The sequence below is a fragment of the Heteronotia binoei genome, chromosome 1 (assembly GCF_032191835.1).
Source record: "Heteronotia binoei isolate CCM8104 ecotype False Entrance Well chromosome 1, APGP_CSIRO_Hbin_v1, whole genome shotgun sequence".
Classification (NCBI taxonomy): domain Eukaryota; kingdom Metazoa; phylum Chordata; class Lepidosauria; order Squamata; family Gekkonidae; genus Heteronotia; species Heteronotia binoei.
The window spans coordinates 71303447-71317022 of record NC_083223.1 but is presented as its reverse complement, the minus strand read 5'-3'; the positions used below and the strand labels follow the sequence as shown (position 1 = coordinate 71317022).

General features: G+C 42.6%; 1 protein-coding gene across 1 annotated transcript in view; it reads left to right on the top strand.

Moving 5' to 3' along the window:
• Positions 1-13576, top strand: part of COL9A1 (collagen type IX alpha 1 chain) — a 117502-nt gene that overhangs the window by 57523 nt on the left and 46403 nt on the right. Inside the window, exons 16-22 of the mRNA XM_060235570.1 lie at positions 429-461; positions 539-595; positions 1605-1658; positions 2299-2352; positions 4272-4325; positions 11399-11452; positions 13048-13101. Of these exons, the coding sequence (XP_060091553.1) occupies positions 429-461; positions 539-595; positions 1605-1658; positions 2299-2352; positions 4272-4325; positions 11399-11452; positions 13048-13101 (360 nt within the window). The remainder of the gene's footprint in view (positions 1-428; positions 462-538; positions 596-1604; positions 1659-2298; positions 2353-4271; positions 4326-11398; positions 11453-13047; positions 13102-13576) is intronic.

Here is a 13576-nt window from a genome sequence, read left to right as displayed (position 1 = left end):
AACAATTCTGTCTTTAATTACAGTTTCTACTAATTTGTCTGGGACAGGCTTTAGGCTCACTGGCCTGTAATTTTCCGATTTCTCTCTGAAGCCCCTTTTTAAAAATTAAGCATAACATTTGCTACTCTGCAGTCTTCTGGTAAAGCAGTTGATTTTAGTGACAAGTTACATATACTGGTTAGTAGAAGGAAATTGTATACATAACAATAAATGAGAACTGAGCCAGAGGCAAAAAGATGCACTGGACAAAATTTAGACAATCTTATTCTCCTCCCTATCTTTAGCAGAAGGGACAGATGGTTTCATAGGGCTGGTAAATATGGGCCAGGGAGAACAGACAGTTGGGACTATAAGGAAATACATTGGTTTAATTTTTTTTGTTCCCCTTTCTGTGACTTTTTAAACTCTTGTTAATCTATTTACTTCAGGGAACCGTTGGACTTCATGATGGAGATCCACTGGTAAGATATTTATCTTTCTTTGGGAGAAATGAGTGTGCCTAAAACTCATTCTTATTAACTTGTGGCTTCCTTTCCAGTGTCCCAATGCTTGTCCACCAGGCCGACCAGGGTATGCTGGGCTAATAGGCATGAAGGTAAGAGAATCTGCTTTGCTTAAATGTGTTGTAATTGATGACAAATAGATTGTGTCATGCTGGCTGCAGCAGACCTAGAACTGGCCTGTTATTAAAATTATGGCTACATTCCTATGGAGGTTCATGTTAGATCTGGCAGGAATAGCAGATCTCTGTCAGCCTTTTAAAGAAAAATTATACTTTTACCGGTCCCAGACTAGAATCAGGGATTCTGCGGGGAGAGTATATTCTCTTGGTATCACTGATTAAAAGCACGATTTTTCTTTGAAAGGATAAAAATGCTGTTATTTTTCTTGTAAAGGAAAAATGTTGGTACCCAGGGTTTTTGTTTTTTTGTAAAGTGCTATGATGGACAGTGCAGTTTGCCACACTGTGCAGGGTGATTGGTCACGAGTCTCTCAGCATCTCCACTTTTGGAGTTTGAAGCATCTGGGATATGGGGTCTCTGCTGTCCCCATGGGCTTGTAAAGTCCAAAAGGATGTCCATTTAAATGTTCTTTTTCTTCCTGTCTGTGCTGAATTAAGCAGTGGCACAAAGGTCAAAGGACAGCTCTCCGTGACGTTGCTTTGTTTTTTGACCTATATCAGCCGCTTCAGGCTGTATCTCATTTCATTTGCTTATAAGCAGATTAAGAGCTTGAAGCATTTCCCCAAATTAAATGTGTATTAGGAAGTTGTAGAAAAACTGAAAAAGTGATGCCCTAAGCATTTGAAATTAGACTTGTAGTCTCTCTGGTTCCTGCCCAGTTCTAAAAGACAGAATTCTGGAAGTAGGATTATAAATAAAAACTGCAAACAGATGAGTTTTTACAGTCATTTCAAAGCTATTAACATTCACAGCATCCCTCCTTTGCCTGGTGAATGCACCAGAAGGTATACTGTGTGTGCAAATCTTCTAGTGGGCAGCAAGCAAAGGAGGCCTGGAACAAAATTACATGATTGGCTGTGAAACTGCTTTGCATTTCAGATGTGAAAGAATTATGTGCTGGATTTTGGTCTTGTTTTTTAGGGTCACAAGGGTGCAAAAGGGGAGGTTGGTGAACCAGGAAAACAAGGCCATAAGGTAAGGAGAAATAAGTTACAATTATGTAGAGAGACAGAAGTTTGTAGAGAAATGGTTAATTTTATAATGCATTTCTTAAAAATGGAATAATTGTTGTCCACAGTTGCCTTAAAACTCACCTGGTTGATATCTCTCTAACTCGGAGCTCACTTTCTGCTCCACTTCTGATCAGCTTTGTTTGAAAAGAAACAATACTCCACACATTGGTCCACCTGCTGCGCTCCATGTGACATTAGTCCTGCATGGGTGTTGCTTCTGTGCAAGAGAAACTAATTTGCACTGTAGTAGGATTGCGACTCCCAGGTGGCACCTGGAGAGCTCCCACTGTTACAACTATTAACCAGATGTCCAAGATTAGTTCCTCTGGATAAATGATTGATTTGGAGGGTGGACTGTATGGCTTTATATCTTGCTGAGATCCCTCCCCTCCCCACACCTGCTCTCCACTGTCTTCACTCCTAAAATCTCCAGGTATTTGACAACCCAGAGCTGGCAAACCTAGTTGCATGTATAACTAATGTACCACAGATATACATTTGCAAACAGGTGCTGTATATACCCCAGTGAATAATAAAATGTTGAATCTTACAATCTTAGAATGTGTTTGATTTGTTGTGTTTGAACTGATTTGCTTCTTTAGGGTGAAGAAGGTGAACAAGGAGGCATAGGTGAAGTTGGAACTCAAGGCCCTCCAGTAAAGTATTTCATTTTAATTAACATTTTAATTGTTTTCTGTTTTGTGGGATTGATCCAGCTATCCTCCATAGACCTGGGTTGTCCACTAGGTAACGCTTAGGCAATTGCTCAATGTGCCAGAAGCTGAGGAATACCAGCTCCTGCCACCCTCTGGCCTTTTGTTCCTACTCGGCCACCTTCCTGTGGCATTGGGGTCTGCCTTAGGTGGGTGATAGGGGAGCCTGATTCCTCCTTCACTCAGGTGGTTAGGGCAATCAGGTAGTTGGGACAGTCCAGCCTCTTCTTAATTCACTCTGCCTCACTTTGCCTGACTTGGTGGGGGGGATGGGGGGAGGCAGGCAGGCAAGGGCTTCCTGGCACACCACATGATGGTATGGGGAACAAGGAGGGTGGGTGCTTCTACATCTTGTCGTTGGGCTTCACCCAGTTGCCAGGAGGAGAGGAAAGTGGGCAGTAACTTCTCGCTGAGGTATGGATGGAGGTTAAGCTGTATCTTTCTATCTCCCTTGGATGCACTGGGGAGCAAGGGGGATGAGAAGGTTGGGAGAAATCGCCCTGCAATGTGGTGGGGAACAAGGGGGCAGGCACAATTTTCCCTCCTCCCTGCAGCATGGTGGGGAGGTTTATGGGCACTCTGACCTAGGGCACCCATGGCAAGCTCTGACCATTTATGCAGTAGTGAAATTCCCCACATTGTCATTTTAAAAACTGCATGTTATATGAAAATTTCCACAGTAAATTTTTCATCACCAGGTGCAAGTCCAAAGTTTTCTCCTTATTAACCCATTTTTGGAATCCCCAGTTTTAGCAAGTTCTGAAAACGCAGGGCAAGAAGGAGAAAACTTTGGGTTTGTCCCTTATGAGGAAGAATCTATTGCAGAAAATTTCACATAATGTGCAGTTTTAAAAACATCAATGTGGGGAATTTCACTACTGTGGAAATGGTCTCTGTTTCTCCAAGAAGCCTCCTTACAGCCTAAAGAGCTTTCTTCTAACTTAAATGACTCTCCTCCTGAGGAAGTTGGTGGAAGGCTCATTAAGCTAAAGGAAGTCATCAAACTTTGCTCAGTGAAGTGGTAGGACAGGAGTAGGGTCCACTAAACTATTATTTTCACACACACTAAACAATGCAGTTTCAATCCACTTTAGCAACCATTTGCAAGTGGGTTTTGCCATTTCACACTGTAAAATCCAGTTGCAAAGAGCACTGAAAGTGGATTGAAAGGATGTTATTTAGTGTGTGTGAAAGCACCCTATATCCAGTGCATGTATGTGGGTGTCAGAATGTAAGTTAACTAGTTATTATTACCAATCAGCTGTAGACCCTGATCCAGATAAAACTAATCATGATTAACATGACTTTTGAATCCAGTTTGGCAAATTAATTGCAACCATTTTAAGTCCCATTGTTTTCAGAGGGAGTTTTTGTGTGTTCCATCTATTTGCTAAAGTGAGTGTAATCTAGTTTTGTTATGAGTGAGAACATCTTGAGATCTTAACCCTTGATCTTCCAAAAGGTGTGAAGGGGGTGGGGAGAAGTATAAGAAATTGGCCAGGGTATGGTGAATGGATGGCCAAGGTGGAGGGGGTGGGGGGATTACTATTGGAGAGGATTCATGAGCCATTGTTGGGAGTGGAATTACCCCTCTCCCTTAGATATTTGTGACTCCCCTGCTAGATGATACTATTGTGTAACATTGCTGGTCCAGAATTAACAATCACACCTGTATTGTTAGTCTCTATTCTGGATCTCAGCTTAGTGGTGTTCTAGAGAACATAACCTTTAGCAGTTGGGGCCTTTTGTCATTGCATTCAAAGGCAATATCACTAAAGAAAGATGATCTGAAAACTAACATGTGACTATATAATGAATCGAGGGCACTGATTACATGGTCATAATATATTTTATATTTTCAGGGACCTCCAGGGTTAAGGGGAATAACTGGCATTATGGGACCTAAAGGTGATAAAGTAAGTAATAGCAATGACACCTTTGTTATTCATAAAAGTTTTGTCGAGCCTGGTTGTGAAGCAAGTTTTGTATGGAATAATGAATTAAATATTCATAATTGAATAATGAATTAAATATAATCAATTTTGTTTTGTTTCATTGTTTGTCTTTGTTTTCTGCTATAGCACTTTATAGGGTTATCAGATGTCCTCTTTTTATTTATTTATTTATTTGGTTTGCTTTCTATCCTGCCCTTCCCGTGAATGGACTTAGGATGGGCTGCAGTATTAGCTACAAACAATAAAATCAACTTTAAAACCTGTAACATCCATAACTATAAAAATGATGGTATTCAGACTATTTCCTACTATTTCCATGGTGTTCCAGTGTCAATTATAAATCAGACTTCTCAGGTGGGGTGTTATTCGGTCCTGGAGGGGTTGAAGGCCTAATAGTTGGTAATAACAATTAGTAACAATTGATGACAGGAGCGGCCAGATGATATTTGACACCCACTGCCTCACCCAAAAGCCTAACGCAACAACAGGAGAGAAGTCACTACAGGAACAACAATTTATTACAAATTACTATGTAATAAAGTGCATATACAAAATACAAAACATAATTCATGAAATTTCTTCCACAAGGAGTCACGATGTGCAGGCTGTCGACTTTAAAAAGTCCTGCTTCGATTGTCACTCTTCCAGCAAAGGGTGCTCCATAAATGTTCAAAAAAGACGTCCCCATTTAATGCCGCTGATTGTTGTGCGTTGCTTACTGCTAAATGTTTTTTAAGATAGTGTGGGACTGCAGCTTCTCCAGGAGGATTCCAAATTGGCATAATGCTCTAAGGCGGCTCAAGGCCTCTCTGGGGATTAGAAGGTTAGGAGTATTCCTAGTTAGTAGCAATCATCACATCTTAAATAGTAGGGGTCAGGGCTTTGTTTGTAGAACAAGCCCAGCAGGGACTAATTTGCATATTAAGCCACACCCCCTGACACCAAGCCAGCCGGAACTGCGTTCCTGCTCAAAAAAAGCCCTTGTAGGGGCATTTAAAATGAGATTTGTCATAGTGATCACTTGTTTGAAATAGTCAGGAAATATGTCCTTTTTTCTGTTTTTCTATAATGTTAGGCATACATCCATGTTTTTAGCCAGGAGGATGTACAGCTATGTCCTTCCCATAAAAATTCTGAGGCCGATCCCCCACTAGCCTTGTCGCAGGTTCACATTCTTTTTTCCCTTGGTGCTTCTGCCTGATGTTGCACATGCTGCTATGGAGCTGCAACTCGCCCCACCTCTTTCCCAAGCTCTCTCAATGGCTTCAAAATCTGTTTTTTTTAGAGACTCCTAGAGCCGCAGAGGGAACTTGGGAAAGAGGTGGGGCAAGCTGTGACCCTGTGCAGAATGCATACAATTGGGCAGAACCGCGGGAAAAAAGGAGTGCGAAACCGAAACAAGGCTAGTGGGGAATCGGCCTGACTCTGAATTATCCATATATGATCTGTTACATTTGGAATAGATATTCTAATGTGTAGGGCAGAGGTACCCAAAGTTTTTGAGGCTGTGAGAACCTTTGGAATTCTGACACAGGATGGTGGGAACTAGTCACAAAATGGCTGCTGCAGGAGGTGGCACTAAACACAAAATGGCTTCTGTGTGTGGTGGTGCAAACAACAAAATAGCTGCCAGAAGAACCAGCACAAACCACAAAAATATCAGGGAATGCATAATTCTAATTAGGGTAGCCAGGTATACACATTCTGCTGGAAAGGCATGGGAGGGAACCTTCCAGGAGGGAGGTGGAGCATTGTCATGTGGGACATTGTGGTCTGAGGACAAAACTCTATGGTAAATTTGCCCCCAAACTGTAAAGTTTTGTCTTCAAACCATAGTGTCCCTATGCAATGCCTCAATGTGATACCATCACTTCTGTGTGGTGCTGTCACTGTTTGGGGGCAGGATTTCCCCTGTTGGCCAGCTGGTTGGTGGTGGAAAAGAGCACACGAAATTGGAGGATGCCCTGCTCCTACCTGGGGACTGGCAATGCTAGCCCCAATAGTAACTCATTACCATTTCACGTAGAAACTCTACTTAAGAGGATGCCTTTTTAAATGAACATTTTGTTTAATTTTTTTTGTATACACACAACTTGCCTTCAGTCAACCAGTGATGATCCTTATGCTATAGTGACAGCTGCTGCTGAAGCAATTGTTATTTGTATTTGCACAGATGATCAGATCTCTAGGGGCTGATCAGAAGCCCTGCTGGCTAAAAATCCCACTTGAAGCAGCCCTTTCCCTAAAAACACTAGATGGATCCCACAAAATGTATTGGCAGATGATGTGGTGCTAGGAGTGGCCATTCCCCAGTTCCCACCCCCAACAGTGACATCACTGATGTGATGATGTCACATGGAAATGATGTAATCACTTTGGAGACTTTTGCACAGGGACACACTGGTTTGGGGGTAAAACTCTATCATTTGATGCTGATTTTACCATAGAGTTTGCCCAAAAACCAGAGCATTGTTGCATGATGTTTTTGATGTTATGGCATCACTTCCTTTGGGGAGGTGGTCCGGACCTCTGCCCCACTCCCAGAAGGCTTCCTCCCACCCCGACTGGCAATGCTATGCAGTGCCCATGAACCCCTGTTTTAGGAATATAACTGACATTAGACTGTCTTCTGGGCGGTTTGCTACAGCAATGTTTTTGCATGACCCTTACTCTCCAGAAGAAAAGAGAAAGCCAAGTCTGTTTTGTATTGCTCATGGCTTTCTTATGTTTCAACTTTCTTGATACCAAAGCATGTATTAACTCCAAGAGGAAGCTGCTTATTCATGCTAGGAGATTATCTGCGCAGTCCCATGCAGATATACACTGATCTAAGCTCATTGATTCCAGTGAGCTTGCATTGGAATAACTGTTTAGGATTGCGCTGTAAGATATATAACCCTTATTTTATGCTGTTTGCCAGTCTTGTTGGCTGCTTGAAAGAAATCAAAATGACTCTTCTGATTTTCAAAGTGGTTCATCAAGTGACTCCTTCTGAGCTCTCTGAATCTTTTATTGATCAAGGATGAAACTCTGTTATTGAAGCCAGCAGACTTATTTTCTTGGCTCATCACACTTGCTGTTATCGTTATCCCTACCATTTACTCAAGTTACCCCACCAAATTAAATGCGTATAAGTTTTCTCTGAGATACTCTTTTTCGATTACTTCAAAATTTCTGTTATATCATTGCTGGGGTTTTTCCCCCCTGTGTCCTGCATGGTGGTCTCACAAAAGTTCAATTTGCTATAATTTTGTAGAATAGCACATTCATTTGTTACGTGCAGGGAACAGAGAATGAGTAAAAGACAGCAGTGGCCTGTGACCAAGAGATCTATTTAGAAGAATCTGTCAGTCCCTGCACTACACAACTCAATAAAACAATGAGGGTTGAATGGCATAATTTGTAAGTAATACTAGGTGTCATATGGCAACCTACTATTGTTCGTCATGCATGTGGTTTTCAAACAGTTATGGTTTGGATTTACTGGATGCTTTCAGTGGACAGAACAGTTTCTGCATGCAGACAGCAGCTTTCTCACCTGCTTGTCCACTGTAGCTCAAAAAATCCCCCCAGTGCTGCTTCTGGCTCCAGAAAAACAGTATTTTGGGCAGCATTTGGGGCTGCAATAGAAGGGGGAATTCAAGATAACAGGTGGAAATCTTTCCATCCATGGAAATGCTTCCTATGGAACTAAACCTTTGTGATCTTGTTATCTAAGGTCTGGCTTGTAGTTCACCTTTGTTCGCCTTCACTCCATGTTTAGTTCTCATCTTGTATTGGGAATCACCTGAAATACTTTAATCATGTCAGTGTCCTTAGCCCCATTGAAGGGAAATTTCTGGGACTGCAAGCACTATCCACATTATGTAGGTGGTCTGTAGGATGCCTTGTTGTCATATACCAATGTAGCATGGCAGCTGACCCTAAGAGTGTAGTTTCATGCTGGCAACCACATTATAAATAACAAGTGGGAAGGGAACCTGCAAGGACTTGCAGGAAGCATCTCATTTCTGCCTCTCCCACTATTTCCTCTTTCCTGAAAGCCCCCATAAAAAGGTAAAGGTAGTCCCCTGTGCAAGCACCAGTCATTTCCGACTCTGGGGTGACGTTGCATCACAACGTTTTCATGGCAGACTTTTTATGGGGTGGTTTGCCATTGCCTTCCCCAGTCATCTGCATAGCCTCTGCCTTTTTTCTGCTTCCTTCTTTCTTTCTTTCTTTCTTTCTTTCTTTCTTTCTTTCTTTCTTTCTTTCTTTCTTTCTTTCTTTCTTTCTTTCTTTCTTTCTTTCTTTCTTTCTTTCTTTCTTTCTTTCTTTCTTTCTTTCTTTCTTTCTTTCTCATCCAACAGTCAACCTACGTTTATCTGTCCCTCTGTCTTCAGCTTTCCCTCTCTCTGCCCAGTGACCTCTTCCTAAGAAAACTATGGCCCAGTTATGTGGTGCCAGCCACTGGGCCAGGCCCAATTGCATGGTAGGGAACTCTCAAGGATTTGTGGGCGAGCACCTCACTTTCCCCTGTATCCCACTACCCACACTATTCCACACTCTTTCCTCTTTTATTGTTCCTGGCAACCACCATATCTTCTCCCCTTTCCCTATCTCCTTTTCTCCTTTTCAACCACTCACCAGCCTACCTTTTATCCACCTCCCATCTTCAGCTGTAGTTATTATTTGTTTACTTCATTTATGCCCTGCCTTTCTCTACAGTAGGGTTGCCAAGTCCAATTCAAGAAATATCTGGGGGGTTTGGGGGTGAGCCAGGAGACATTGGGGGCGGAGCCAGGAACAAGGGTGTGACAAGTATAACTGAACTCCAAGGGAGTTCTGGCCATCACATTTAAAGGGACAGCACACCTTTTTAAATGTCTTCCTTCCATAGGAAATAATGAAGAATAGGGGCACCTTCTTCTGGGGCTCATAGAATTGGTCCAAACGTTTTGAAACTTGGGGGGTACTTTGGGGAGAGGCACTAGATACTATACTGAAAATATGGTGCCTCTACCTCAAAAAACAGCTCCTCCAGAGCCCCTGAAACATCCAGATCAGTTCCCCATTATACCCTATGAGAATCGATCTCCACATAGGGAATAATGAAGTGCTCAGCAGACGTTTCCCTCCCCCCCACCCCATTTCTGGTGATTCTGAAGCGAGGGATTGGCCTCTCTACTCATGAGTTGCTGCCAGCTTCTTCAAAGTAACACAGACACACCATCCCAAGAGGAAGCCTTTCCAATCGGAGATTGAAGCCTCCAGAGATGGAAATGCACATGGTCCTCTGGGGGCGGGGCTTCCCCCCACCAGCCAGCTGACTGGGGGCAGGAAGGAGCCTTGCTGGGACCTGGGGATTGGCAAGCCTACTCTACAGTGTCGATTAGAGTAGTTTACATTATTCTCTTCTCCTTTTTATCCTTACAATAACCCTGTGAAATAGATTATGCTGAAAGTATAGGACTCATCCATTGAGTTTCCATGGCAGACTGGTGATTTGAACGTGGATCTCCCCCCCCCACCCCCGAAGTTCTCACTGCTACATTACACTGGCTTTCATAGGATGGCTGCTGTTCAGCAGTAGCAAACAGCTAGGCCAGGTCCATTATGCAAGTTTGGTGGTATCAAGTCACCTAGTTGTTGCTACTAGGCCTGGCCCTGATAAGGCCTCCTCAGTAATAGAACAGCCCTGGAAAGGGCCTTGCCCCCTCTACCTTCCTTTACTTAGCAATGCCAAACCTAGAATGCTGTGGTTGCCTAGCAATGTCCATTGAAGGTTTCTCTTTATCTTTTATCATTTAAAGTTTTAAAATGTGTGTGTGTGTGTGTGTATGTATGTGTGTGTATATATATATATATATATATATATATATATATATATATATATATATAAAGATTTTTCTGCAAACCTGGGATGCTTGTTAGGCTTGTAGAAAGATCTGTCTTATCCATTCACAGCTCCAATCACTGGATTTAACTATTCTCAGAGTTGGTTGACTTTGCTATTATAATATATGCGAGGGGGCGACACTTGTGGTAGTGGGGATCCCATTTCCTCATTGTTCAGCCTGGCACGACCAGGCCTGGCACCAGGGTTCATGGTGCCCTAGGCTGCAGCCCCCCCCCCCACTTCCTGCCCTGTGCAAGAACTTCCCTTAGTGTGCACCTGAGCGGTGGGAGGAAGGCTGGAGGTGGCGAGAGTGAGCACAGCAGTGGTGGTGGGTCAAAGCTGAAGGCACCCCTGGGGGGGCGTGCACCCAGAAGGGCCAAGTGGCTGCTGTGGCTCCTCCATGCTGGCCTGGCTCAGGGGCAGCTGCCTGTAGGGAGCCATGTGGAGGAGTGGAGCACACCCACTGCCCCATCACCCTATCAGGAGGGACCGGGTGGCTGCTGCAGCTCCCCCTTTTGCTGGGCTGGGTGAGGTAGATGTGTAGAAGCCACCACTGCCTCCAGATGGCACTATAGGCAGCTTTCTACCTCACCAACTTGGACGCACCAGCCCTGGGCATAGCTCTAGCCCCCATCATTCATCTTGGAACCCTGCTGCTCTAGCAGCAGTGTCTGGGAGCCACTCTGAGTCCACACCAGCTCCTAGTGGTGAGGTCCAGCGTAGCTCCCAGTATCTGCTGCAGCTGGGCCCAGAGCAGCTCCCTGGCCCACCACCAGCTTTCCAGAATCAAGGTAAGTGCATTGTCTGCATGTGCACTTTTTTTTTTTGTTTGGGGGGAATTTGAATTTCTAATGTATTTTTAAAAAAGATTTCAGATTTTTCTGCAAACCTTTTTGCAGGAAAATCTGTTTAGTGTCAGTGTGACCCTGATTCACATAGTTAGATATCCACAGATGGGGGCTGCATATGGCTATTCGTTATATACATAAGATGATGCAGAGTCTTTTCAACTCTAGCATTTAATTGTTTAGGATATGTTCTCATGTGTAAGACTTATGTCTGCTCCTCTGATTGTCCTCAGTGGGAGATAAATAAGTGCTCAAACTGTTTTTTAGATGTCACGTTCTAATCTTTTTTTTAATGTATACTTTTCTAGGGTGGTCGGGGTCTTGATGGAGATCTTGGTCCTCGAGGTCTTCCTGGGGCACCTGTAAGTACACCTGTGTGTCATCAAGCTTTCTTAGTCCACTGTTAGCTTTCAGATAGGATTCACAGCTAAGTGTATTAGGCAACCTATCCCATCCTTCCTTTTTCTGGAGTCTTTATCTCAGCTTTCATGTTTCAAATGCCTTTAGCCTAACAAATCCCTGTCTGCATACTGAGGCATCTAGCAGGCTTTAAGCAAACTGCTAGTTTGCCATGAGAATTAAATAATAATTAAGGACCCCTGTGAATCTAAAGCATTCACTCACAAACAAATGGCTTTTCCTCCTTCCAACCGGCCTCTGTTGGGGATGGATCCAAGTGGGTAGCCGTGTTGGTCTGAAGCAGTAGAACAAAGTAGAAGTCAAGTGCACCTTTAAGACCAATGAAGTTTTATTCAGAATGTAAGCTTTCATATGCTCTAAGCACACTTCATCAGACGAGGAGTTGGGTACAGTGAGCAGAGGTACATATAGCTGTTAGGCAGTGGTTTAGAATGCAAAATGGTACAAATTTAAGATCCAATGACAGAATAGTAAAATTAACAAATTGAGCAAACCTTTGATCTGGGTAGCATGAGCATGAGAAAGCAATAAAACAGTAATATGTCAAAATGTGAGAATGTCTGTTAATCATTCTATTGTTATTAGCCTGGGCCAAAAAGAGGGCATTTCTTCCTCAGTTTTCCCCATCCATCTAATTTATCTTTTAACATGTAACATACATATAGTTTGGCATTAGAAGAAAAATACATTAAAATATAGTGGAAGATGGGTTTAGTATATGTAATGAGATAACAGCCAATATCCCTATTTGAGTATGTCAATACAACTAAAAGAGAAATACATTGGATAGTGATGTTCTTGTCCACCTAATTTACTTTAGGTAAAGTAATGGATGCCTGCCATGCAAGGAAAGGGAGAGGAGGACAGTTTGCCCCACGGCCCTCACTGCTCTTAATCTCTGGCCCCCATTAACCTTAAGAAAGTTTATATTCATACATGGTGTGCTAATCTTTGCTTTTGCAAAGGACTTTCATATACTACAGATCAAGTTGAAATACTTCTGTTCCCCAAGCAGGTAGTAATAATCTCCTTTCAGTCTCACTAGAAACTTTAAACACCTTAAATCAATCTCTAAGGTTTATTCTCCCCCATGGTAAAGAATTCTGTGATGGTTCTGATTATTCTTCATTTTCCAGATAAAACTGTCCTCAAAGCGTGTGCTTTATAATTGAACGCAGCATGTTGATAACTTAGTTTCAGTTGCAATTTTTATTTTGAGCATCATTTGGCAGGGGTCATCTTTGCCAAAGTTACAGCAAAAGTTTAAACCCTGGAGCTGCTGGTGTACAACACAGGAATGAAATTTTCCCCGGGGGACTTTTGTGGATTTTGAGATGAAACTTTCTTGTTCCCAGTTAATCTACAGAATGGCTATCCTACTCCATTATTTTATAGTTTGTCATAGTTTGAGACTGCAGTAACTCTCTGGACAAAGGGGTATTTACCTGGCCTTTATCAATCACCAATACGACTTTTATTTAATTAACAGAGGAAATGGATTTGGAGTTAGCTGATAAATGTGTATATTTGTTTGCAGGGTGATCAAGGGCAGAGAGGTGCATTGGGAGAGACAGGTCCGAAAGGGGACAGAGTAAGTTCTTATTGAAACGTAATAATTGCCTAAGTAATAATATAGCATTAACATCACAGACTACAAGCCTGTTCTTATGCATGTTTACTTGGAAATAACTTTGTTATGTGGTATAATTTTTCTTCAAGGAGCTCAAGGTGGCAAGTATCATTCTCCTCTCTTACACATTGTCCTCACAACAACATTATGTTAAATTGAGGGAGAATTACTGCCCCAGGCTTCCTTGCTGAGTGGCGATTTGTACCTGGACATCCTATACCAGATCATGGTCTCATACTCTTACCACTACACTGTGGAGAACACAGTAAATTCTGCTACATTCAGTGGGACTTACTTCCAAATAAATGTGCATGGGGTTAGCATTTCCATCCTAACTACTCTGTGTTCTGAAGGTTGTTAAAAACATTGAAATCAATGGGAAAAGTTTAGGGTTTTTTTGCAGTTACTGGATTTGAGAGATGGCATTTGCTTCTTT